Source organism: Mercenaria mercenaria, chromosome 1 (assembly GCF_021730395.1).
Source record: "Mercenaria mercenaria strain notata chromosome 1, MADL_Memer_1, whole genome shotgun sequence".
NCBI lineage: Eukaryota > Metazoa > Mollusca > Bivalvia > Venerida > Veneridae > Mercenaria > Mercenaria mercenaria.
Genome location: NC_069361.1, coordinates 37472210 through 37496030, shown reverse-complemented (window position 1 = coordinate 37496030; position 23821 = coordinate 37472210). Strand labels below are relative to the sequence as shown.

General features: G+C 35.7%; 1 protein-coding gene across 2 annotated transcripts in view; it reads left to right on the top strand.

Moving 5' to 3' along the window:
* The first annotated feature begins 795 nt into the window (after positions 1-795).
* The window catches only part of LOC123541392 (ribosomal protein S6 kinase alpha-5-like), a 49236-nt gene continuing 26210 nt past the window's right edge, over positions 796-23821 (top strand). The window contains exons 1-3 of one of the 2 annotated variants that reach the window (XM_053544633.1): positions 796-939; positions 19802-19870; positions 20600-20818. In XM_053544633.1, coding sequence (XP_053400608.1) covers positions 870-939; positions 19802-19870; positions 20600-20818 — 358 coding nt within the window. In that variant the 5' untranslated portion in view covers positions 796-869. Of the gene's footprint in view, positions 940-18870; positions 19035-19801; positions 19871-20599; positions 20819-23821 lie in introns of those variants that run through there. The other variant, XM_053544638.1, reaches the window with a different exon arrangement.

The following is a 23821-nucleotide window of genomic DNA, read 5'->3' as shown; positions in this document are numbered from 1 at the left end:
TTGAGGCAACATGTTCTCCCAAGGTACGAGTTGTCATAAAAGTTGTACGAACGGCGTAGATGGATTAGCTAGTACACTTGATGTGGTACATCCCACGCAAGAGTTTACCTCCAATAATCACCAAATTTTGTTGTTTTACATGATCAAATACAATTGCTTGCAAGGACAACATGTACCTGATTACCTAAAACTGCCACTCATAGCCGAGGCTTTATATTTGAGGCAACATGTTCTCCCAAGGTACGCCAGAGTGTGCCATTTCCTATAAATATTTAGAAAAAGATCGAACATCGACAAGGAGTCTTCCCTTCCCGCACCAGCCCCCATCGCGGCCCCAATGTCCAAAACCTTCATACGCCCCTGCATTTGCTACAGAGGCATCTTGAGTGTTAAATGCCCGTCGTACAGAACGCACTCGAGCAAATTAATGACAAGTTATGGTTTGATATATATAGTCTAATGAAAGGGGAACACCCCCTTGATACGCACAAGTTTAGCGGAATTATAGATAAGACCAAAGAAGTATAAAGCTCTTTGATAAGACTGCTTGATCCCAAAGGACACGGAATTAGGTAATTTTGAATATTTTTCATACATTTTAGTTGAACCTTTCTAAAACTGAATTAATTTACTCACTACAATATCATTTAATGTGTACCTAAATTTATTCTAATTCAACGACAAGCTACGCCTCTGACATTGTTTTGCCAAAACCAAAACAAAAGCACGTGTTTTATAGCTATTTATAGCTCAAACGTGACAGTTCCGTGTAAACGTAATGCATTGTGGGGGAAAAGTTCAATAGCGAAGTAAAATACAGGCACCTGTGTAACGGACTTTAAGGAGTTTTAATTGCATAATACAGGGTGATGGCATCGCCCGAAAGCAAAGATGCCTCCTCCAAAGATCCTCGGCTTATCACGCATGAACTTAAAGATGGTAAGAGCTCCTAAATTTGATCTTATTCTCGTAAAACGACTGCCCCGGGTCGACGTTTCTACAATTTACACAACTGTCAATCAAGTCGCCAACTGTCAAATATTAGTGTATTGCAAAAGCAGGTGCTATGTCTTAATTGTATTTTGGTGCAAGGTAGTTTAAAAATGCACTGCCCCTTTTGCAACATGCGTAGTTAGGGAATTTGCGCACAGAATTTATTGGGAAAGGGAGGTAACAATTGCTTGTTAAAATAATTCAGACAATGAAACAGCTGATTCCAGTTTTTCTTCCTTTCAAGGAAGTTATGAACAGTCTAGAAAGTAAAATATTAGTACAAATGACCTTACAGAAAAAGGTACTACTTTTTAAACAGTACATGATAGATGAAAGCCATCTAAATTTTTAACCCATCCTTGTGATATTTGCACTTAAAGACATTTATAAGAGTCAGACATTATAAAGTTGATAGTTCACTTTTCTGAACAATGATAATTCAAAATATATGAATGGCTTATATTTACTGCAGTTTTTGAACTAGCTGTATGATGTAATGTGGTCTTGACTAAACTAACCTATACACTTGAAGAACGTATACAGTAGCTGAACGTAACAATGGAATTTTGGTATATATGTTGCATGTTTATATGTATTCCAGTTGTAAAACACATACATACTGTATATATAGGTCAGAAACCTTAATTCTAAGCAGAAAAATTATGAGTTAATTAAATTTTAATTTAATCCATTGAAATGAGAACAAGTTACTCAGTACATAAATCTTGCGAAAAAAACTTAGTTTTATTATTTGCTCATAGTCTGGGATTTTAAGTCAGAGAAACAAGATACTACTGTAGAATATGAGTTGGTTTTTTTGTAGGGTAATGTACAATTGCAGTTCATTTTTATGTATGTCAGGGTGTAGAACTTGAATATTAAAGCGGGGAGAAAGTGTGTAGCGGCCGAGTAGCTCAGTCGGTAGAGCATCAGAACGGTATTCCAAGGCCCCGGGTTCGAGTCCCGGTCTGGCTGCACATTTTTCTCACCCTGTGACATTTGGTGCCCAACAGGGGACCGTGACGGCATTACACTGGTTAGTCTCCGACGCCTGTAATCATGGTAATTGCCTATAATATAAAGTACCCGCTGAAATTCGAGGACTAATTTCAAAATGGTGGGGAAATATGTCATGGTATAGAACTTGAATATTAAAGCGGGGAGAAAGTGTGTAGGCGGCTGGGTAGCTCAGTTGGTAGAGCATCTGAACAGTATTCCGAGGCCCCTGGTTCGAGTCCCGGTCTGGCTGCTCATTTTTCTCACCCTGTGACATTGTTTTGGAGAATTCAGTACATTCACATCATTTATAAACATTTTTATTTGGATGCATTGGCCGAGAGGGCTATGATGCTTTCCTATGGAGTTGAAGGCCCTGGGTTCGATGAGGGCTATGATGCTTTCCTATGGAGTTGAAGGCCCTGGGTTCGATTCCTGGTCACTATCGTTGCAATGTGTCCTTGGGTACATGTACTTCATCGCAATTGTCTCAGTTGACCGAGCTGTAAGTGGGTACCAGCGTCTTGCTGAGGGTAAGGTGTAATTGGTTTTAATTGTTCTTAAAATAGGGTCGCAGTTGGAAAGCAGGACGTCTCTGGCAAATTTTAAGTGCATTTGTATTTTTATAAGGAAATATTATAAACTGACAACTTCGAATACACAAAACGTTTTTGCAGACAGATCATTATCCTGTTGTTTTCATTTTCCAGTTCTTTTATGAATGGGATAAACTTTGGCGGACAAATTTCATAACACTGTGCTAAATGCCATATTTTTACACATTATTTCGTTGTTGTTTTTCTACAGATTTTATGCGGAATAGGTTAAAGCACTCAGAATATAACCTAGAGCAAATTAAAAGGCTTTTTTGTTTCTTTATTAAGTTCTTAATAACTTATATTCTTAAGCATACAATTTTTGTTCGGCTGTGAATCAGTACTGGTTATTCTGTTTTTGCAGTGTGGCTAAATTAGACATTACCGGTATATCAGACTGAAGTGAAATGAAAGTGATAATTACGTCACTAGTAGTTAGACTATATCGTCACATGCATTCACATTTAAAGATTTTAACTTAGCTCTAATGAAAAAAATGAAAATGACAAAAAATCACTATAACAAAAAAAATAAATCCGTTTGAAAATCTTGAGCATTATTTTTATGTACAGTCAAACCTGTTTATAGTGGTCACCAAAGGGACTGACTGAAAGTGACCTCTTTCAACTGTTAATCCGATTCACTATATCCAGGTTTCCAGTGTAACACATCAACATTTTATTAGCTCACCTGAACTGAAGGTTCAGGGTATGCTATTAGTAAAGTTGGATGGTCTGGTGTACAGTGTCCATCGTGCACAATTTACATAAACATCTTCTCTGAAACAGCTGGTTAGAATTACACCTTACTTGGTGTATATCAACCTGGCAAGGTCTTCTGTCATATTTGTTCAAATGGTTTGGCTTGACCTCCTTTAAGGGGCCACTAGAGCTATTTGAAAAATTGAAAAATCTTCAGACATTTTCTTCTCATGAAGCACTTGATAGATCTTCATTGAACTGTGCCTGTAGCTTTGTTATAAGGTCCCCGCCAAAATTTGTTCATATGGGGACACTCAGCCCCTTTTACATAAGAGCTAAAAGTAGAAATACCTTTAAACAACCTCTTCTGATGAACGGCTTGACGGATCTTCATCAAACTTAGTCTGTAACATGATGATAAGATTTTCTTCCATTGTTTTTTTGCCCCCTGGTCATATACCGGTAGCTATCTGTATGAACCAGATTGCCTACAGCCCACATTAATTTCCCTATTTAGTTCATACTCACACTCCACAATCCTTGTGGCAAGCCCTGCAAAATGATCTAATTATGAAGGACCTTTACCCTCAATTGACCTTCATCTTTAAACTTAAAACCTTAATAAACAACATTTTTGGTTCTACAGCCCACATAAATGACCCAATTTAGTTCATACTCACACTCAACAAGCCTTGTGGCAAAACCTACAAACTGACCTATATATAGATGACCCTGACTGTCATAATGATCTTCACCTATAAATTTAATACCTAAAAAAAACAACATCTTTGGTCATACACCCGGGGGCTTGATTTTGCATTTTGAAAACTCAGCTCCTTGTTTCAAATGGGGGCACTCAGCCCCTTTTAGCAGTAGCTAGAGCTAAAAAAAGAAATACCTGAATAAACTTTTTCTCACGAAATGGACCTTCATCAAACTTGATCTGTAGCATCATTGTAAAGTAACTCATTATAAGGACCTCTCCCAGTTGATATAGAAATAACTTGAAACATCTTCATCAAACTTGCTCTGCAGCATTATTGTATAAAGGTCCTCTCCCACACTTTTTCAAATGGTGTTCGGCCCCTTTTAGGGGCAGCTAGAGCTAAAAATAGAAACGTCTTCAAATGACTTTTTCATGAATCACTTAATGGCTCTTCATCAGACTTGATCTGTACCATCTTTATAAGGTCCTCTCCCAAGTTTGTTCAAATGGGGCTCTTGGCTTCTTTTAGGGGTCTCTAGAGCTAAAAATGGAAAAATCTGTTAATAACATGAACTGCTTGATAGATCTTCATGAAGCTTGGTCTGTAGCATCATTGTAAGCTCCTCTCCCAAATTTGTCCAAATGGGGGCACTTTGCCCCTTTTAGAGACCAAGTTTATAAGTTGTTACCATTCATGATTTAGTGTGTCATACATACAAAATGTATATTCCAAAATCAAACAGTCAAGGTCAGGTGAGTGACTTAGGGACACTATGACCCTCTTGTTACATTTTTAATGTACATGAGGTATATTATTTCTTATAAAGTACATATTTTTATATATTTTTAGCTCAATATTCAGGTGATCGCTCAATGTCCAGCGTCTGTCTGTCATCTGTCAACTTTTAGCTTGTGTATGGGATAGAGGCTGTATTTTTCAACTGATCTTCATGAAATTTGGTCAGAATGATTACCTTGATAAAATCTAGGCCGAGTTTGAAAATGGATCATCTGGGGTCAAAAACTAGGTCACTAGGTCAAATCAAAGAAAAACCTTGTGTATGCGATAGAGGCTGTATTTTTCAATTGATCTTCATGAATTTTTGTCAGAATGATTACCTTGATGAAATCTAGGCCAAGTGCGAAAATGGATCATCTAGGGTCAAAAACAAGGTCACTAGGTCAAATCAAAGAAAAACTTTGTGAGTTTGTGTATGCGATAGAGGCTGTATTTTTCAACTGATCTTTAAGAAGTTTTGTCAGAATGATTGCCTTGATGAAAGCTAGGCCAAGCTCGAAAATGGTTCATCTGGGTTCAAAAACTAGGTCACTTGGTGAAATCAAGGAAAAACCTTGTGTATGAGATAGAGGCTGTATTTTTCAATGAATCTTCATGAAATTTGGTCGGAATGATTGCCTTGATGAAATCTAGGTTGAGTTTGAATATGGGTCATCTGAGGTCAAAAACTAGGTCACTAGGTCAAATTATAGAAAAATCTTATGTATGCGATAGAGACTGTATTTTTCAATTGATTTTCATAAAATTTAGTCAGAATGATTGCTTTGATAAAATCTAGGTCAAATTTGAATATTGGTCATCTGGGGTCGAAAAGCAGGTCACTAGGTCATATCAAAGAAAAAGCTTGTGTATGGAATTGGGACTGCATTTTACACCAAATCTTCATGAAATTTGATCACAATATTTGTCTGGATGAAATCTAGGTCAGGATTGAATGTGGGTCATCTTGGGTCAAAAACTAGGTCACCTGGTCAAATTAAAGAAAAACCTTGTGTATGCAATAGGGGCTGCATTTAACACTTGATACTCATAAAATTTGGTCAGAATGATGAAATCTAGGTCAATGTCGAATACAGGTCATCTGGGGTCAAAAACTAGGTCACTAGTTCAAATCAAAGAAAAACCTTGTGTATGCGATAGAGGCTGTATTTTTCAACTGATCTTCATGAAATTTGTCAGAATGATAGCCTTGATGAAATCTAGGCCAAGTTTGAAAATGGGTCGGGGTCAAAAACTAGGTCACTAGGTCAAATCAAGGAAAAACCTTGTGTATGCAATAGGGGCTGCATTTTACACTGGATTTTCATAAAATTTAGTCAGAATGGTTGATTTGATAAAATCTAGGTCAAGTTCGAATATGGGTAATTTTGGGTCAAAAACTAGGTCACTAGGTCAAATCAAAGAAAAAACATTGTGTATGCGATAGAGGCTGTATTTTCAATTGATCTTTACGAAATTTGGTCAGAATGATAGCCTTGATGATAGTCTTACTGAAAATTGGTCAGAATATTTGTTTCCATGAAATCACTAGGTCAAATATATTTACACTGTTATGGTGTGTTTCTCAGGTGAGCGACCTTGGGCCATCTTGGCCCTCTTGTTTATCATGTTGCTCCTAAATGATGTCCTCTTAAAAACTGATACATGCAATTATGTACATGTATCAGTGTTTCCCCCTATCTTGTTTAGTTCAAAATTCAGCTGCATGCCACTCTATGGAAAGTTAATTTTCTCGCTGATTCTCTGTTTAATTCCTTTCTTTCATCTAAAAAAAACCCCCACACACAAAACAAAGGTGCAGTATCCCTTTTGGAAGACATAATTATAAATGATCGTTTCTTTCCCAAGTGATGATAATTTTAACTTTGTTCTTTTATAACAGTTATAACATTTTTATAGTTTTTCTTTTGAAAGTTTTAATTAGGTTTTAACTAGTGTATAATATTGAGTGCACAAAATATTTCAACCTTTTTTGACATTTTGATGAAATAATGTCTACCTTTGACTATAGGTTTGCTCAAACAAGTATAACGGGCAACATTTGGTGTCATAGAAGCTAAATCACCTGAAAATTTGTTTTCAGCCATACAGTAGAAAAAGTAACACTCTGAATTTACCTCATTATGTTTTTAGCGACCAGTGTATCACATTTTTGTTGCTGCCATGCTTGCAGCATATAAAATTCCAACTATTGACCATTCTAAGTTTGGTCAAGTGCCTCCATATTGAAAAGCTGTCCTAACGTCGTTAAGCATTACAGTCTGTTTGGAAAAATAAAACAGTAAGGTTATATTTCTTTAAAATAAACTTTATTAAAAAAAATAGAAAAAAAAGGTATAGAGATAATAATAATTTTCATACAAGTTTACCTGCAACCTTACTTCAGAAACAAGGTAAAAATAATTGGTGGGACAAACTTTAATGCAGGTATTAAGCCTGTATGAATTTCATATGGAAAATTGTTGAGAAATGTTCCTTTATAAAAGGTATAAACAAAAATTGAATATTTTATTACGTATTGCAGATGCAATATCGTAACAGCTGATATATATGCTTGAATCTAGCCTGGCTCCCTGGCTGCATGGTTATCTTTTATATTAATACTGGAAACATTTTTTAAGAAACTTTTAAACCTCTAAAATAGCACAGTTTTATTTGATTGCTGAACCATACCTATGTTTGGAGCCAGGGGCAATAAAAAAATTCAATGCAGAAACAACCTTCTGGAGTTACTTCCCTCTTAATGAAGAAAACTGATATATGTAAATAAGAACAAACATAGGGACGGGAGCCAGTCTAGCTTGAATCCACAGGCTCTCCAAAGTTTGTTTTAACATCACAAAATAAAGACATCCTGCATATAAAAAGTAAGGATTGGAAGGCCCCTAATTTTTGTGTGCATACAAAAATGTACAAATGCCTTCATTTTGAATCTCAGTGTCACTTAGAATAATTGTGCACTCAGGAATATGATAATGATTTATCGATGCATTGTTCATGTTCAAGCCAGGATGATATGACCAGGCTTCAAACATGGTAATAGCCCATTACCTGAATATATACATGTATTTGAGACATGGTCATTTTGATTGGTAATATGATTGTCGTATGACAATCTGAATGTCAGAATGAAATGCTTATAAAATGGTCATGGTTTTACTGCGGTTAAACTGTGGGCTGATGATGAAGACATTAAAGGTCCAATACCTAGGAAAGTGAACATTTTAATTTCTTTTAAAAAGCACAGGAACTATTTCATTTTATTGGAAAATGAAAGTTGGTATGTAGAAATTCGAAATAAATCGCAGTACATGTACAATTATTTTTCTATGAAGTATGAAGAAAGTTAAAAAGACCTGGGGGGTCATTCTGTCGATTCATTGAAATTTCAACATAATACACATACATTTCTTTGAGTTCCAAAGACCTTCTGTAAATTTTGACCTGCCAGTCTTCATTATTTAGTGTCTTGCAGAAGTCTATGCACTGGCTATGAAAAAAATTGCCAACTCACTTTCCCTTAGTAATGGACCTTTAACATATCCATTTCATGGGAGACATGTTTTTGCTATTTTGCTCACGCTGTCTCTCTGACCGTCTGTATGTCCATTGGCTTGTCCATACATATACTTCTTTAAAAAAAAACCCCACTGGCCGACCAGTAATACTATTTCAATGAAAAATCACAGGAGTTATGGATATGAAGTCCAGCCTAATTGATTTTCTGCAGAGTTATGGCCCTTTATTTGTCATATTTTATGATGTTTTGACTATATCTCTTACACCAGTGGTAGATTTCTACCAAACCTTAATACTGGAGCTATCATTGCCAAGCCTAGTAATGCATAATTGTCGGCATGTTCTGGTTTTCATTGATTTTCACTGTGTTAGGCTCTTGATTTGTTGTATTTTACAATGTTTTCACTACTTGCTGTATGCCATGGGCTGAATTTCACCAAAACTCACAAGTGATCAGTGTGAAGTGTAGTTGGCATGGTCTGGTTTAAAGAGTTATGACCCTTGATTTGTCAAATTCTTTGACATCTGTGCTACTTCTCCTATGCCACTGGTTGGAATTACACCAGACTTCACATAGTGATCAGTGTCAAGCTTAGTTGTTTATATGGAGTTAAAGCCCTTGATTTTTGGCATTTTACTACATGTATGTCTACATTAGAGACATATTATGTTTGTCTTACAAAAAACAATCTCTAGTTTAATTTTAGATTGATATCAGACCTCATTTTCCAGTGAATTTCAGTTTTGTATGCCTATTGACCTGCAGTGACTTCCAGTGTGATATTGACTATCTGCCAGGAGAGAATAACCAAAGGTTTATGACCCTTTTTCAACAGTACACCTGGAATTATGTTGCAAGTACTATCATTAAATCTATAGTGTCAGAGTTAGTTCATTTACCTTCAAGCAGAGGTGAAATCTTACCATATATATTCTCTAGTATTTAAGGAAATAAGGCCTTGTGGCAAAGTTATTTCTTTCTATATACTGGTTATAAATTAATAAAACATATTGCTTATATTGTACAAGATTTTTTAGTGATTATTTTTTCTTAGATATATTTTCTCAATTGTGCTCTTTTTGTTGCAAAATTTGAAAGAAAGGATTATTTTGTTTTATGTTTATGCGCTTTTGGATATTAGGTACATGTTTGAAATAGATGTGCATTCAATGATGGGCATTCTAGGAGGTAAATTGTTATTTTATAAGTACAACTGTTATATTGATATTAAGTTATTTATTAGGCAGTCTCTTGCAAAACTGTATGTCTTATTCACTTTTAAGATTTTCTTTTATATAAACAAAGAATGATTTTACTGCATGTATAATTATTGTCTTGTCGATTAGAACACATTTCGCAAAATGACCTACTTCTGGCTATTCGTACTTACTCCCTCCTATTTAAAACCGCATTTTATTCCAGAATGGTATCCCTTCCTTGTGTAATTTGGAAATAGATTTTAGTTTTGCGTGCTTTGTTGACAAATAAAACACTTTTTTTGTTCAGATACGTCATAATTAATCACTCAGGCCTTCGGCCTTCGTGATTAGATTACTACGCACCATGTTTTATATGCAAACAAAGCACTCAAAACTAAAATCTGTTTCCCAAATTAAAGGCAGTCATATACTAGCGCAAGGTCTTAATTATGTGAAATAATGAAATAATTGAATTTTATTACTTAGCATAAAATTCTCACCAAAATAAAGAAAAACAAAAGTGCAGAACTTTCTTTGTTCTTCAGAATTCATCTTAGTGGGATATATAAAACCATAAAATTCAAGAAAATGACTCATCTACATTTTGAATTATACAGATTTTTAAAGTAATCAAAGTGAAAACAGTTTATTTAACTGAAGTATTGGTATGTTTTGAGCAGTTTCAGTTGCCATTTATCATTTGTGACAAAACCCATCTATAAATGTATAGTCTACTTTTTGCCTAGGTTCAACAATGAGTTTTTGATGGTCGGGCCATGACCTTGAGCTCCTTCTGTTAAATTACACACCATTCAGAACAGTTTGTAATTAATTTGTTTTGAGCAGAGCTGAAAACAATGGCAGCAGAGTAATCATACCATCTGATAAACAGCTTCTGTATGAGCCTGGAATTCTCTCTATTAAATCAATGATGAGAAAATATGATCCGTTTTCTGGCAGGGATGGTCCAATGTGACAGTCAGACAAATGTGTTTAATGACCAGTCATATAAAGAAAAATATGAAAAAATGATCATTCAATTTTGTAAAATCTCAGTTTTATAGCTAATGGCAAATAATGGTTCTCTGTTGTACAAGTTTTAGCATATTTTAATACAAGGTTGTGATTTCATTCTTGTAATATTATATTATTACAATTTTTGTCCATTATCTCACCAGTTCTCTGAGTCTGCAAAATATTATTTTAAATTTGTTTAGATACTGTTATAGATAAATATTATTATTTCCCTTTATTTTTTACTAAAGCACTGTTTAAATGCCCAAGATTTGCGCCCAATGCAAAATTTGCACCAAATCAAATCTTTCTGCATGTGCACAAAAAATATACCCTATGCAAAATCTCAATATTATTTGTGCATAATTATGCAGGATTTTGCGTGGTGTTTTTTTTGTCATGTGAACCAAAAATGAAAATACAGCGTGCATAATATTGTTGAAAATTCATTGTTATAGTTTTTAAAAGAAAATAATTTCACAAATGAAAAAAGTAAAAATAAAAAATTCTACAACCAAACATGTTCCATGTTACTGTTTTAGTTTATTAAAAATAAAATATGGAGAGGACTTCAATAAACCTACTGGCTTCCAGTCCAGTTCAACATTCATCTATGTATCTTTAATACATATTGGGAAATAAAAATATTTTTAAACCAAAAACAAAATATAGTCTAGCATCACATGTCAGAAACATTTTGTTGGCAACATTGATATCAATATAATTGTTACTTAAGGGTCTTTGTGGCCCAGTGGTTGAGTAGACTTGCTTTGAGTCACTTACCCGTCACTGCTATGGGTTTGAAACCTGAGACACTCTTTGGGTTTGGCAATTTTCATTTGAGGAATCCATCCAGTTGGTTTACAGAAGGTCAGTGGTTATACTCAGGTGCCCACCCATGCCAGAATTAATGCACAAAGGGGCACTTAGGATCTTCCTTCACCATTAAAAAAGCTGGAAAGATGCCATATGACCTGTAATTGTGTGAGTGTGATGTTAAACCCAAGACAAAATGGTTAGGTTTAATGGAAAGTATTGAATGAATCCATCACTAATGAATTTCATAAGCAAAATGATGAGAGTATAATTACTTATTTGCACCCCAAACCCAGATATTAAGTTGAATGCATGTGTACCAGTCCTGATAAGTATTTGTGTCTATGCAGATATTGCTTGGGTGCAAATTTTACACCTGGTGTATTAAGTTATAATTTTGTCATGTAAATCGAATATTAGTAATCCTTTGTTTTTTTAGCAATTTTTATGTGCCCTGGCCTACGTCACGTGCAGATGAGCTTATATTGTCAAAAAGGTGGTTCTCTTGTTCATATAGAGCGAGTTCTTATATTGTATTACTACTCCTAATATTTTGTTGATGCATACATTGTCGAAAATATACAATTTGTTTTACATTGTGTTGAAAAATATTCAACATTTCTTATTGATGTAATTTTGAAGTTTGACCCAAGTTACGTGTAAAATTTTATTTTTAAAGATTAATAAAGTTTTAGATATTGGTCCAGTAGAATTCGCCTGGGTTAGCTATAGTCTTGGGACTGTGATAAAATATCATTGACTAGAACACACTGGATATTCGGCTGCCTACTCGTGTGAGAGATACCATCCTGGTGTGATTTATATACATCTAGGCTGTATAGGGTAAATAAAAACAATGCCAACTTATGACACATATTTAAGGATGTTGAATATTTTATAAGCAGATTCATCCGAGGCAATGCATTAATTCATACTGGAGAAAATACCAGCCATCAATAATATTGATTTGACTACAAAATTTGAAGAAATGTATAGAAATTCGTGTATTTTGAGGTTTTGAGACATTTTTTTCTTTGTTCAAAGTTCAGATAACTGAATTTGTCACTCTCCTTGGTAGAACTATACATACTCAACTACAAAACGTATGGATCCTATACCTGCAATTTATTTTTGTTGATAAAATTTCAATTATATGCACCCTGTCACTGTATTTGATGATACTTCTGACGATGGATGAAAATAAACAAAGATACCTACCCATTTGCACATAGATTATACCGCCCTCGTTATGTCAATGAACATTTATAAAACTCCCCGCAGCGACTTCCCCTTATGGTACACTAAATGAACGCAATGAAAGGTACCGCTGTGAGGAGCGTGGCAATTTATAAGAACTAGATGATGGAGTACATCATGTAAAACCTGACCTTTAGTAGATCTATATGATTAGAATGTTAACTTTTAAGATGTAAGGAATTGAGAGTGGACGGTTTTGACAGTATTTCATCAATATTAAGCCTTCCATAACACCCACCCTCTACTCCTACACTTTATATCTTCTCGTCTTCTTGAAGTTCCTCATCTTTTTCTCCTTCAATGTCTTTCTAAAAACGGCAAAACTTGTGGACGCACCGTGCACCTGTGCATATGGTAAGACCTTCCTTTTCTTCGCTAAAGTGAATTCGGACCCCCTTCTCCTAATCTTCGCATGTATGCGTATAGGGAGAGGCTTCGCCTTATATCATATTGGGTAATATTCGTCTGTTTATAGGCGCAACCTCCATTAAGGTAGTGCTCATTACGCGACTTATTTACAAGTGCATACAATATACACAAATTGGTTTGTTCATACTTCAACTTACTACCCGGCTTCAGATTCATAATCACCATTTGCAGTACATGAATTCACAACATGATGACAGACGCCAGAACAGGTAAGATGGTATTTTAATAAAGTTTAAGTTTCAGACCAGTCACAACTTGTAATAACTTTGAAATAATATACAAATAGTTACCTAGAACAAGCATAGGGTGGATCCAGGACTTTTATCAATGGGGCCAAACTGCAATATATAATGCAAACCAAACTTGCCTAGTCATTACGGTCAAGTCCTCTGAAGAAGTTCACAACTGCTGAACGAAACCGGTCAGGGAAGATGTCAAACCAACAAGAGAGCATGTCCTCCATGGCTCACACCCAGCCACATCAGACTAGAAGCAACCCTACTTGGGCCATGGAGACATGCTCCGCAGCAACTCCAACTACGAATCCCACCTCTGGGAGTAACTCCAGCATCGGCAACTATCTATGCAACCTTACACTTGCCTCTAGCTACGCCAGCACGACAGTTACTGCAGGCACTAACAATACAGCGCCGCAGAACAGAGAGTGAAAATGGAACAACTCCAAAGATGAGGATAACCTTAGACATACCCAATATATGTATGCAGCTTTAGAAAGAAGCAACATAGACCCTAAGTATATATGTAAAGTCACAAGTCATTAAAGACTACACACTAAAGGTGCAGTAATAGTATATCAAATCAAAATCATTGAAATCATGCAGAATGACCCAGAGACAGCAAATAACACAAAGATATAAGATGAAACAGGTAATACAATTGGATCCACGAGCTTCGTACTCTCAACCCAGTAGGGATCAATATTTACGGATAGAATGGGAATACTCAGCTATTTGCAAAAAGTATATAGTTTCACCAAAATTTCTTGTCGTTTTCACTTTTTAGCTCGACTATTCATAGAATAGTAGAGCTATTGGACTCGCCCATGCGTCGGCGTCCGCGTCCCGATTTGGTTAAGTTTTTGTATGTAAGCTGGTATCTCAGCAACAACTTGTGGGAATGGATTGAAACTCCACACACTTATTCACTGTGATAAACTGACTTACATTGCACAGATTCCATAACTCTATTTTGCTTTTTTACAAAATTATGCCCCTTTTTTGACTTAGAAATTTTTGGTTAAGGTTTTGTATGTAAGCTAGTATCTCAGTAACCACTTGTTGGAATGGATTGAAACTTCACACACTTATTCACTGTGATAAACTGTCTTACATTGCACAGGTTCCATAACTCTATTTTGCTTTTTTACAAAATTATGCCCCTTTTTCGACTTAGAATTTTTTGGTTAAGGTTTGTATGTAAGCTGGTATCTCAGTACTCACTAATTGGAATGGATTGAAACTTCACACACTTGTTCACTGTCATGATCTGACATACACAAAGCAGGTTCCATAACTCTATTTTGCTTTTTTACAAAATTATGCCCCTTTTTCGACTTAGAATTTTTTGGTTAAGGTTTTGTATGTAAACTGGTATCTCAGTATCCACTAACGGGAAATGATTGAAACTTCACACACTTGTTCACTGTCATGATATGATTAGCACTATGCAGGTTCCATAACCCTATTTTACTTTTTTACTAAATTATGCCCCTTTTTCGACTTTCTTATTCATTCAAGCGACAAGGCTGTTAAATAGTCGAGCGTTGCTGTCCTCCGACAGCTCTTGTTTTCATTTCCCGCCATTTAAGGTCCGATTTTCAACATTTTGATAATTAGCAAATTTCTTGAGGCTTTAATTTGTCCGACAAACCTGCAAACCTACTGGAGGGGGTAACAATGAAACATCAGTCTCAATTTCAATTTATGCAGGGCCTACGGTCCTGGGTCTCTTCGGTTCATAGGGGCGTAGGAATGGGGGTGGGGGCAAGGGGGCACGTGCCCCTAATCCTGGCCAAAACTCGAGTAGTAGACATTAACAAAAGGGAAGGCAAATTTACATCTCCTGTCTATAGGCAATACTTCTATCTGTAGACACCACTGCAATGAAATATTAGTGGAACAGCCGAATTCATATCTTCTTGATGGGTAAATATTTTAAACAAGACCAGACAACACGTACTGACAGACTTTGCTGCTCAGAAGTAGCAATTCAGTCGGTAAGTACACACAAGAAAGGGTCTATGTGGATGGATCTTGGTAGCAAATTTGAAGAAATTATGCGAGAAGTCATTTTCTTCGGATAGTCTGCTTCCAGTAGCTGAAGGGTATAGAAGACCTAAGTTTTATCTTTGCATATTTCGCTGAATTTTAGAAAAGGGGTCTCTGTCAATGTAATGTTCATTTCTATAACGAGGATGGTATCCACTCGATTGACAGAAACAACAAGGATGGTATCATGGTACATCGTCAGAGGTATCCCTTTTTCTGCACAATGTCTTCGGAAAAAACGCTCTAATTTTACTATGCTTCCAGTTTTTGTGAAATGAAAGCAATGGCTAACTTACAGGATGCCTGCTTTTCATTTTCTTATCAAAAATTTCCTAATATAGTCCTAAATAATACCATTATTTATGAAAATAGATAGCATCGCCTTAAATATCTTCATTTTCACGACAAAAATCGTATTTTTTTTCACAATTATTCATGTCGTATGAGATAGAAATTTGACATGGATATAGTTAAGGTATGATCTTACACATTCAATACTAAAACTTTTCAAATCATAAAATACAGAATAAATACATGTTTTAGGTGTGAATATCCAGTACAGCTACATGTATATAAATCACACGACTATATCGCTCACACGAGTAGGTAGCCGAATACCAAGTGTGTAGAATGAATGGCAGTTACTTTCACAAATAAAATATTTGTTTATGGCCAGTAGAAGTTTAGTATCATACTAACAGCTATAAAACTTTTAAGTTTAGTGAACTTTTCTGTTCAATACATAATATAGCCATAATACTAACATTCCTGACCTGAATGAAAGTTCCTTCCCCTGGTCAATGGCCTTGATATTGGACAGGATAAGGCCTTGTACTGTAAAATATTGCTAAATCCTTATTTACTTTACATACTATGCCAATTAGGCAGCTGTAGAGTACTATATATTCTAAAATACTGACTTCCTGTGTGTGTTTATACCATTTTGTGATTCACACTTAGAAGCTGGTCAGCTCACAGTACTTAGACTGCAAGGTATAGCCATAAGAGAGTCCAGTCTCCAGGCCAGGCAATGTGCTTACATGTAGCAGACAGAATATCTTAATAAAATCTTGGAAATATCTAACACAACTAAGTGGAATAACAACAGTCTTATTACAGCACATGTAACGAAAAGTGCCAAACCCTTTATCCCACGTACCGCTGACTTAAGCAGAATTGTGTCTTTCAAAAACATTGAGTGGACTAGAAAATATAACAACACTTAGTCCACACTGTTTATATTCTCTACCACTGATTCATGTGAGGAAGTTGTCTGTTACTTGCACAGAACAACTTCTGTACCAGGTTCTAAATACAGTATACGTACTTACCACTGGCTAGGTTGTCTAACTGTTAGTGTAAAAAGCCATGTTTAACCCATTTCAAATATATTTGGTTGCTTAGCACACAAAATTTAATGAGATGTAACACTTGATTTGACGGACCTTGATGAAGTAGAAGAAACCTTTAACTTGCAAAGCTAAATCCAAGGACAGCTGCTGCAGGAATAAGTTGTCAGCAATTAGGTCTTAAAGAGTTGCCAGAAGAAGTCGCGAGTAAATAGATCCTTTTCCCCATTTATTTTGCATATTTTCATGTGGAATGGGTGCATTAATAACACTTTTTATACGCCCGTCTCTGAAAGAGCGGAGTGTATTATCTGAACACCCGTGGCGGACGGGTGATTGGCGTCCAAAGCATTTCACTCCCTAAGTCGAACAGTTTTCATCCGATCTTCTCCAAACTTGCTGACAATGTTTGTGGGCATAATATCTCGGCCAAGTTCGATAACCACACAAATCGCCCCAGGCACTCTTGAATTATGGCCCTAATATTACTTGAAAAACTGTGAATTTAGCCTTGTCCGCTCTCTTAAGCCGAACAGTTTTCATCTGAACTTCACCAAACTTGCTGACAATGTTTGTGGGCATAATATCTCGGCCAAGTTCGATAACCACACAAATCGCCCCAGGCACTCTTAGATTATGGCCCTTGAATTACTTGAAAAACTGCGAATTTATCCTTGTCCACTCTCTAAGTTGAACAGTTTTCATCTGATATTCACCAAACTTAATGACAATGTTTTTGACATAATATCTCAGCCAAGTTCGATAACCACCCAAATCGCCCCAGGCACTTTTGGATTATAGCCCTTGAATTACTCGAAAAACTGCGAATTTAGCCTTGTCCGCTCTCTTAAGTGGAACAGTTTTCTTCCGATCTTTACGAAACTTGCTGACTATGTTTGTGGGCATAACACTTGGATTATGGCCCTTGAATTAGGCCAAGTTCGATGACGGGCGTATTTTATGACAGTCTGGCACTCTTGTTCAGTGCATGCTGGAATCTGTTCTATAGGATAAAATAAGGTTTTCACATTTTGCAGATCAAAACCGAAATTAGGGGTTTTAATATCATATGCATCTCTTTGAGGGTAGCAGACCACTGTTCGTTGGATCTTCATGAGGAGCTATTCAAGCTCCTTTTTTACTTCTATAGATTCATACATTTGGGATGTAGGAAAAAGTTTATATTCTCTAAAGATAATTAAGCAAACCATTTTTAATGCTCTTAATTCTATGGACTTCCTTTTTTTAAGCAAAGGTAACGTTATCTTGAGGAAGTTTTAAAGAAGTAATTCATCAGTTTAAAGCTTTATATTTATTGGTCGATTACAACCACTTCCTTCCTACTCTTCCAAGAATAAGAACAATAATACAGATGACAATTATTTCAAATTAGTAAATGATAATTGTGCAACTTTAAATTTCAGATTAAGCCTTTTGTGAACTTTTAACCTATAAACATATATGTTTATTAACCTATATTTGAAACATACAGGAAATAATATCAGTTATATTATACCTGAACGTTTTTCGAAACGCCTTCATTTTTTTTTTACAAATTTTCAGAAAATTAATTTCATTCATGTATTCTAAGTAAAATTTATATATGCATGCCAACCATGTTGGCCTGATAGCCCCTTAAATAGATTTATTTTTTGTAATATATATTATACATGTACAGAAATTTTATGTTCATACTGAGTTATATTTTTTATGCAGTTGAAAATTTAATAGCTTTATGAATATTCAAAAGTACATGAGTCATGGTTTGAACAAATTTAGCGAGTACCTCATTTTACGTACCTACTTAGTTTTCAGGTCAATCAGTTCAGTACGTTTCACCATACCTTGCCAATATATCAGTAACATTTAGTAAGGTACTTATTTAGATTCTTGCATTAGTATATTACATACCAGGTATTTTGTGAATGAAACAAATGGGTAATAAAGTGAAAATTTGTCCTTTGGCAACTGACCCATTTCTGATAGATGCGGGGGTGGGGCGGGTGTCAGTGGCATGTAATTCCCCTGGTAATAGTTCAGGCATTGTGTCCTTGATGATATTTTGTGAACTTTATTTCTGTCTTTATCAATTCCCATTGTTATTTACTTTTAAATTTTTGCATATGATTCAACTCTTAATTTTAGAATATCAAACTGTTCACATTGGGATACTGATAGGTGGATAATACTGCGAAGTGGATAAAAATAGCTTTGAGCTGGGAAATTTAAAATTAGAACGAAACAGCTGACTTTGTTTATCATGATTTAACTGGTTTACTTTTATCTAACACAAATGCTGTTGCTTTATTGTTATATTTTTTACCATAAGTGGAGTGGATGTAACATTTTAATTGTGAGATGACTTTCCAGTGTAAGTAAATGTTTTTTTTTAAAGATACATGTATGGTTTAAGCATAAATTGAAATTTATTTGTACAGGTCTTTACAAATTTATAAATAGTCTTCTTTTAGCTAGCAGTTCTCTTTGGTTTTGTCAAGGTCAGGTTCTTTTATTCTAAAGTACACAATGTTTTATTTCAGCAAAATATTGTTAATGTTGGTTGAGTTGTGTTTTATGTTATTTTTGCTTCAAACTGGGTCTATATTCAGTCTGAAATTAAGTCAGTCCTTTAAAAAACTTCCTACAAAGGCAGATGTTTATTTCCCATTTGATAAGATTGCTTGTGAATTAACTTCTACAGAGTAGCAACAACCTACCTGTGCAGAGTAACAACCCAGCTACAGCTATATATAGTAACAACCTCCCTCTGCAGAGCAGTAACCTACCTCTGCAGAGCAACCTCTCATTGCAGAACAACCTTCCTCTGCAGAGCAGCAACCTACCTCTGCAGAGCAACCTCTCGTTGCAGAGCAGCAACCTAGCTGTACATAGTAATAACCTCCTTCTGTAGAGCAGCAACCTCCATATACAGAGACCCTACCTCTATAGAGGAACTATCTACCTCTACAGAGCAACAACCTCCCTCTACAGAGCAACAGCCTATAGCTACAGAGCAGCAAACTTAGTACAACAAACTTACTTGAGTTTTGCCAACAGTACATATATATATCATTTATATAGTACATAGAGGTTGAATTGTAAAAGTTTGGATTAACAAGTTCTCTGTTTTCATTTCAGTTAATATCGAGACCAGTGAACATGTGTCAGTCAGGGACTTCGAATTGCTGAAAGTTCTCGGAACAGGAGGTATGTTGATTATCAAATATTGCTTTTATTGCTGGGGTTATTATAATTTCTTTCTTGCGGTTGCCAATAAAGTTCTTGGTCTTCACAGGGAAAGGTTGAGTAAAAATTTCTTTTTATATAAAGACAATTATATTACTTTTGTAGTTTAACCCATTTTACATTTTAGATGAAATCAAGATATCGGAGCAAAGACTGCAATGAAATAATTTCCCAGTTTATCAGAAGAGAAAATAAATCAACTTGAGTCTTAATGTTCCTTGAAATGTGTAAAATGTCCTTGACTATTAGTATCCTTGTATGAAACTAATTTTAGATAGATGTAGATTGTAAACAATGCCCATGTTTTATAATGTGCTGCACAGTCAGTTTTGATTCATAAATGAGAGAATGAATATCAAAAAAAGGATTACTTTTGTTGTATAAGTTCGAAAATTTGAGTGTCAAAACTCAATCATTTGATTGGCTGTTTCTGAACACAATTTTTCAAATTGACCAATGTCTGGGCAGGATTCTGAGACTAGTCTCCAACCTCAGCTACATATATTTGACCTTGAGATCAGTCAGTTCCAATTATTTGTATTTTTGATTACCTCCCTTGAAGAGATACATAATTGTTCAAAATCATTTAAGAGAATGAGTTTTGGTAATGTGATAAGACACTTTCTAGTAACATTAGAGCTGTACATGTAGATCTTAAAGTACTAAAGAAAAGAAAAAAAATTGTTACAGCATATGGTAAAGTGTTCCTCGTACGTAAGCTGCATGGTTCGGATGAGAACAAGTTGTATGCTATGAAAGTGCTCAAGAAGGCTTCTATAGTACAGAAGACAAAGACTACAGAACATACAAAGACAGAGAGACAAGTGTTAGAGGCTATAAGACAGTCACCATTCCTCGTCACACTTCACTATGCATTTCAGACAGATGCAAAGTTACATCTTATATTAGGTAAGTTTACAGGAAGTTTTTTTTAAATATGGAGACTGTTGCTCTGTCCATCAGTGCGCATTAGCTTTTCCAATACTTTGTTCTTCTGAAATACATCCTGTCTCAGCTATTAAGTTTAAGATGATTCAAGGGATTCCATGAAGCTTTAACCAAATTAAGCATGATGAAGAGGGTTTGTAGTGCACAATAGTCAGGTCTGTACAACCAATTTTAAAGTTTAGTTTCATTTTGAACAGTATACTAGTGATTTATGGTGGTCAGTTAATGTTATAGTGTTATTCAGTTTCATACAGTATATAGTAAGTAACGACTTCCCCACATGTGGAAGACAAGGGACGTTTATATTGTATAAATTATGAGCCGCACCATGAGAAAACCAACATAGCGCATTTGCGACCAGCACAGATCCAGACCAGCCTGCGTATCCGCGCAGTCTGGTCAGGATCCATGCTGTTCGCTTTCAAAGCCTATTGCAATTAGAGAAACCGTTAGCGAACAGCATAGATCCTGACCAGACTGTGTGGATGCGCAGGCTGGTCTGGATCCATGCTGTTCGCAAACCCACTATGTTGGTTTTCTCATGGCGCGGCTCAATTATACGATATCATTCTCTGTTCATTAGAGAAAATTTGCCATGCCAGAAGATCCATACTGCTGGATTTATACTGTCTGATTACTGAAGAGCTCCAGTTACCAGTTACACTAGACATCTGTGGAAGTCTTGTCCTAGAAAAAAAAAAGTTGACAAATAAGATATTGGAAATTATCGTTCCAGCTTGGTAACTTGACTTTTCCAGTTAATGGATGTCTTGGGACTGAAATAAATTTCTTACCTAAGTGAAATGTCGTGTATTTCAAACAGAATTCATAGTATGACATGATTGTATTCATAACTGTAGTACACTCTATATTCTATATTAATATGTATAGGATTTACACTCTAACATCAATCCCAGTTTATTCAAAACAAGAGCTATGTCAATAACACCAGAACCCAGTCATGTGTCCTTAATTATAATACATTGCCCTATGAATGAACAGCTTGTGAAGGTAGACATTGATAAGCATTTTCTTTGTATAAATTGCAGACCCATTTCAATGGAAAAAATAGGGCCTATTTTGAATATAGCAGTTAAATGATTGAACATTTATGCATTTTAGAATATTAAACAATTTGTCTAGCATGCTACTTATACTAACACTTGTAACATGAGACATAATTTTGCTTGCATTTGCATAAATACATCTGTACCGGTATGTATTGTCTTTAAAGTAGATCGGATCTTTGTAGTATGTGCTCAGTGTGCCCTATTCATATTCATTGTTAATTAGAAAAGCAGAGAGAGTTTTTTGTCGTATTAATTGTTGCATGAGTAGGACAGAAAGTTCATTGATGATTTGTAGGGGAATTAATACAGAAAATGATTTAAGTGGCTTTAATAGCCTGAAATAGCTGATGTTATGCAAAATTTATTATATGTTGTTTTTTTTCCGGTTTCAATAATTTGTATTTTATGGCTTGTTTTAAACATTAAAGGGTTTGAGAAACTCAATATGTGCATGTTAAATTAGTTTATACTAATTTATTTTGCTGGATTGTGAGGAAAGCTTTAAGCTTCCTGCAGAAACCAGCACTGGTGTCATTATAAGAAGATGTGCTCATGACTCCTGTGGGGCTTAAACCCATGACTCCCGGGTTGAGTGGCCGACAGCTTAACCACTAGACCATGGCTCCCATACATAATTATGTCTCACCCAGTGAGAAGGTGGGGGTGGGGGGTGGAGACATTGGTTTTGCCCTGTCCGTCTGTCCGTCCAACCAGTTCATTTTGGGTCAATAACTGGAGAACCATTTGACCTAGAACCTTAAGGTTCATAGGATGGTAGGGCTCACGGAATAGATGACCCCTATTTTCTTTAGGTCTCTGGATCAAAGGCCAAGGTCACAGGGGCCTGAACATTGAAAACAGTTTCTGATCAATAACTTGAAAACCATTTGACCCAAAATGTTGAAACTTCATAGGATGATAGGACATGCAGAGAAGATGACTCTCATTCATTTTGGTGTCATTCAGTCAAAGGGGCCAGAACATCGGAAACCAATCAATAACTGGAGAACTATTTGACCCAGAACCTTCAAACTTTATGGAGTGATAGGGCTTGCAGAGTAGATCCCTATTGTTTTTAGAGTCACTCATTCAAAGGCCAAGGTAACAGGGGCCTGAACATAAAAAACCATTTCCGATCAATAACTTGAGAACCATTTGACTCAGAATGTTGAAACGTCATAGGATGATTGGACATGCAGAGTAGATGATCCCTATTGCATTTCAGTCACTGTCAACCATCAGTGTCCATTTGAATTTCGCTCCTGTCCCCTGTTGACTACTTGCCTTTGGGGGAGATATGTGCTTTTCTGCAAAAGCATCTTCTAGTTATTGATAAGTGCATGCTAAAAATTGTCTGTCAGTTGAATCAGTCAAGTGGCTTACTATAAGTAATTGTAATGTGGTTTTGAATTGCAGTTCCAGCAGTTACAAGTGTTTTATGAATATGTGTGTTTAAATTTGGCTTGAATTATAATGTTCTTATTATTGACATGACTGGTGCTTACTGAAGTATGTGTAATAAAATGTTACACATACAAAATTTACACCTTTGGTAAATCACCTATTAAATATGTGAGAGGGTCTTTAAGAAACAAACACAGAATAAAGAAATACTGAAGCAAAGGTATTTTTCAGACCAATATACAAATGAGCGTTCATGGATAAACAACATAGTGGCTTTGCGACCAGCTGGATCCAGACATGTCGCATTCGCAGTTGGTCAGATCATGCTGTTCCTAACAGTTGTGTAATTTCAATAGAACTTTATAAAAAAAAGGCGAACAGCATGGAGCCTGACCAGACTGGCGCGGCATGCGCAGGCTGGTCTGGATCCATGCTGGTCGCAAACCGACTATGTTGGTTTTTTCATGGCACGGCTCAAATATAATTGCCT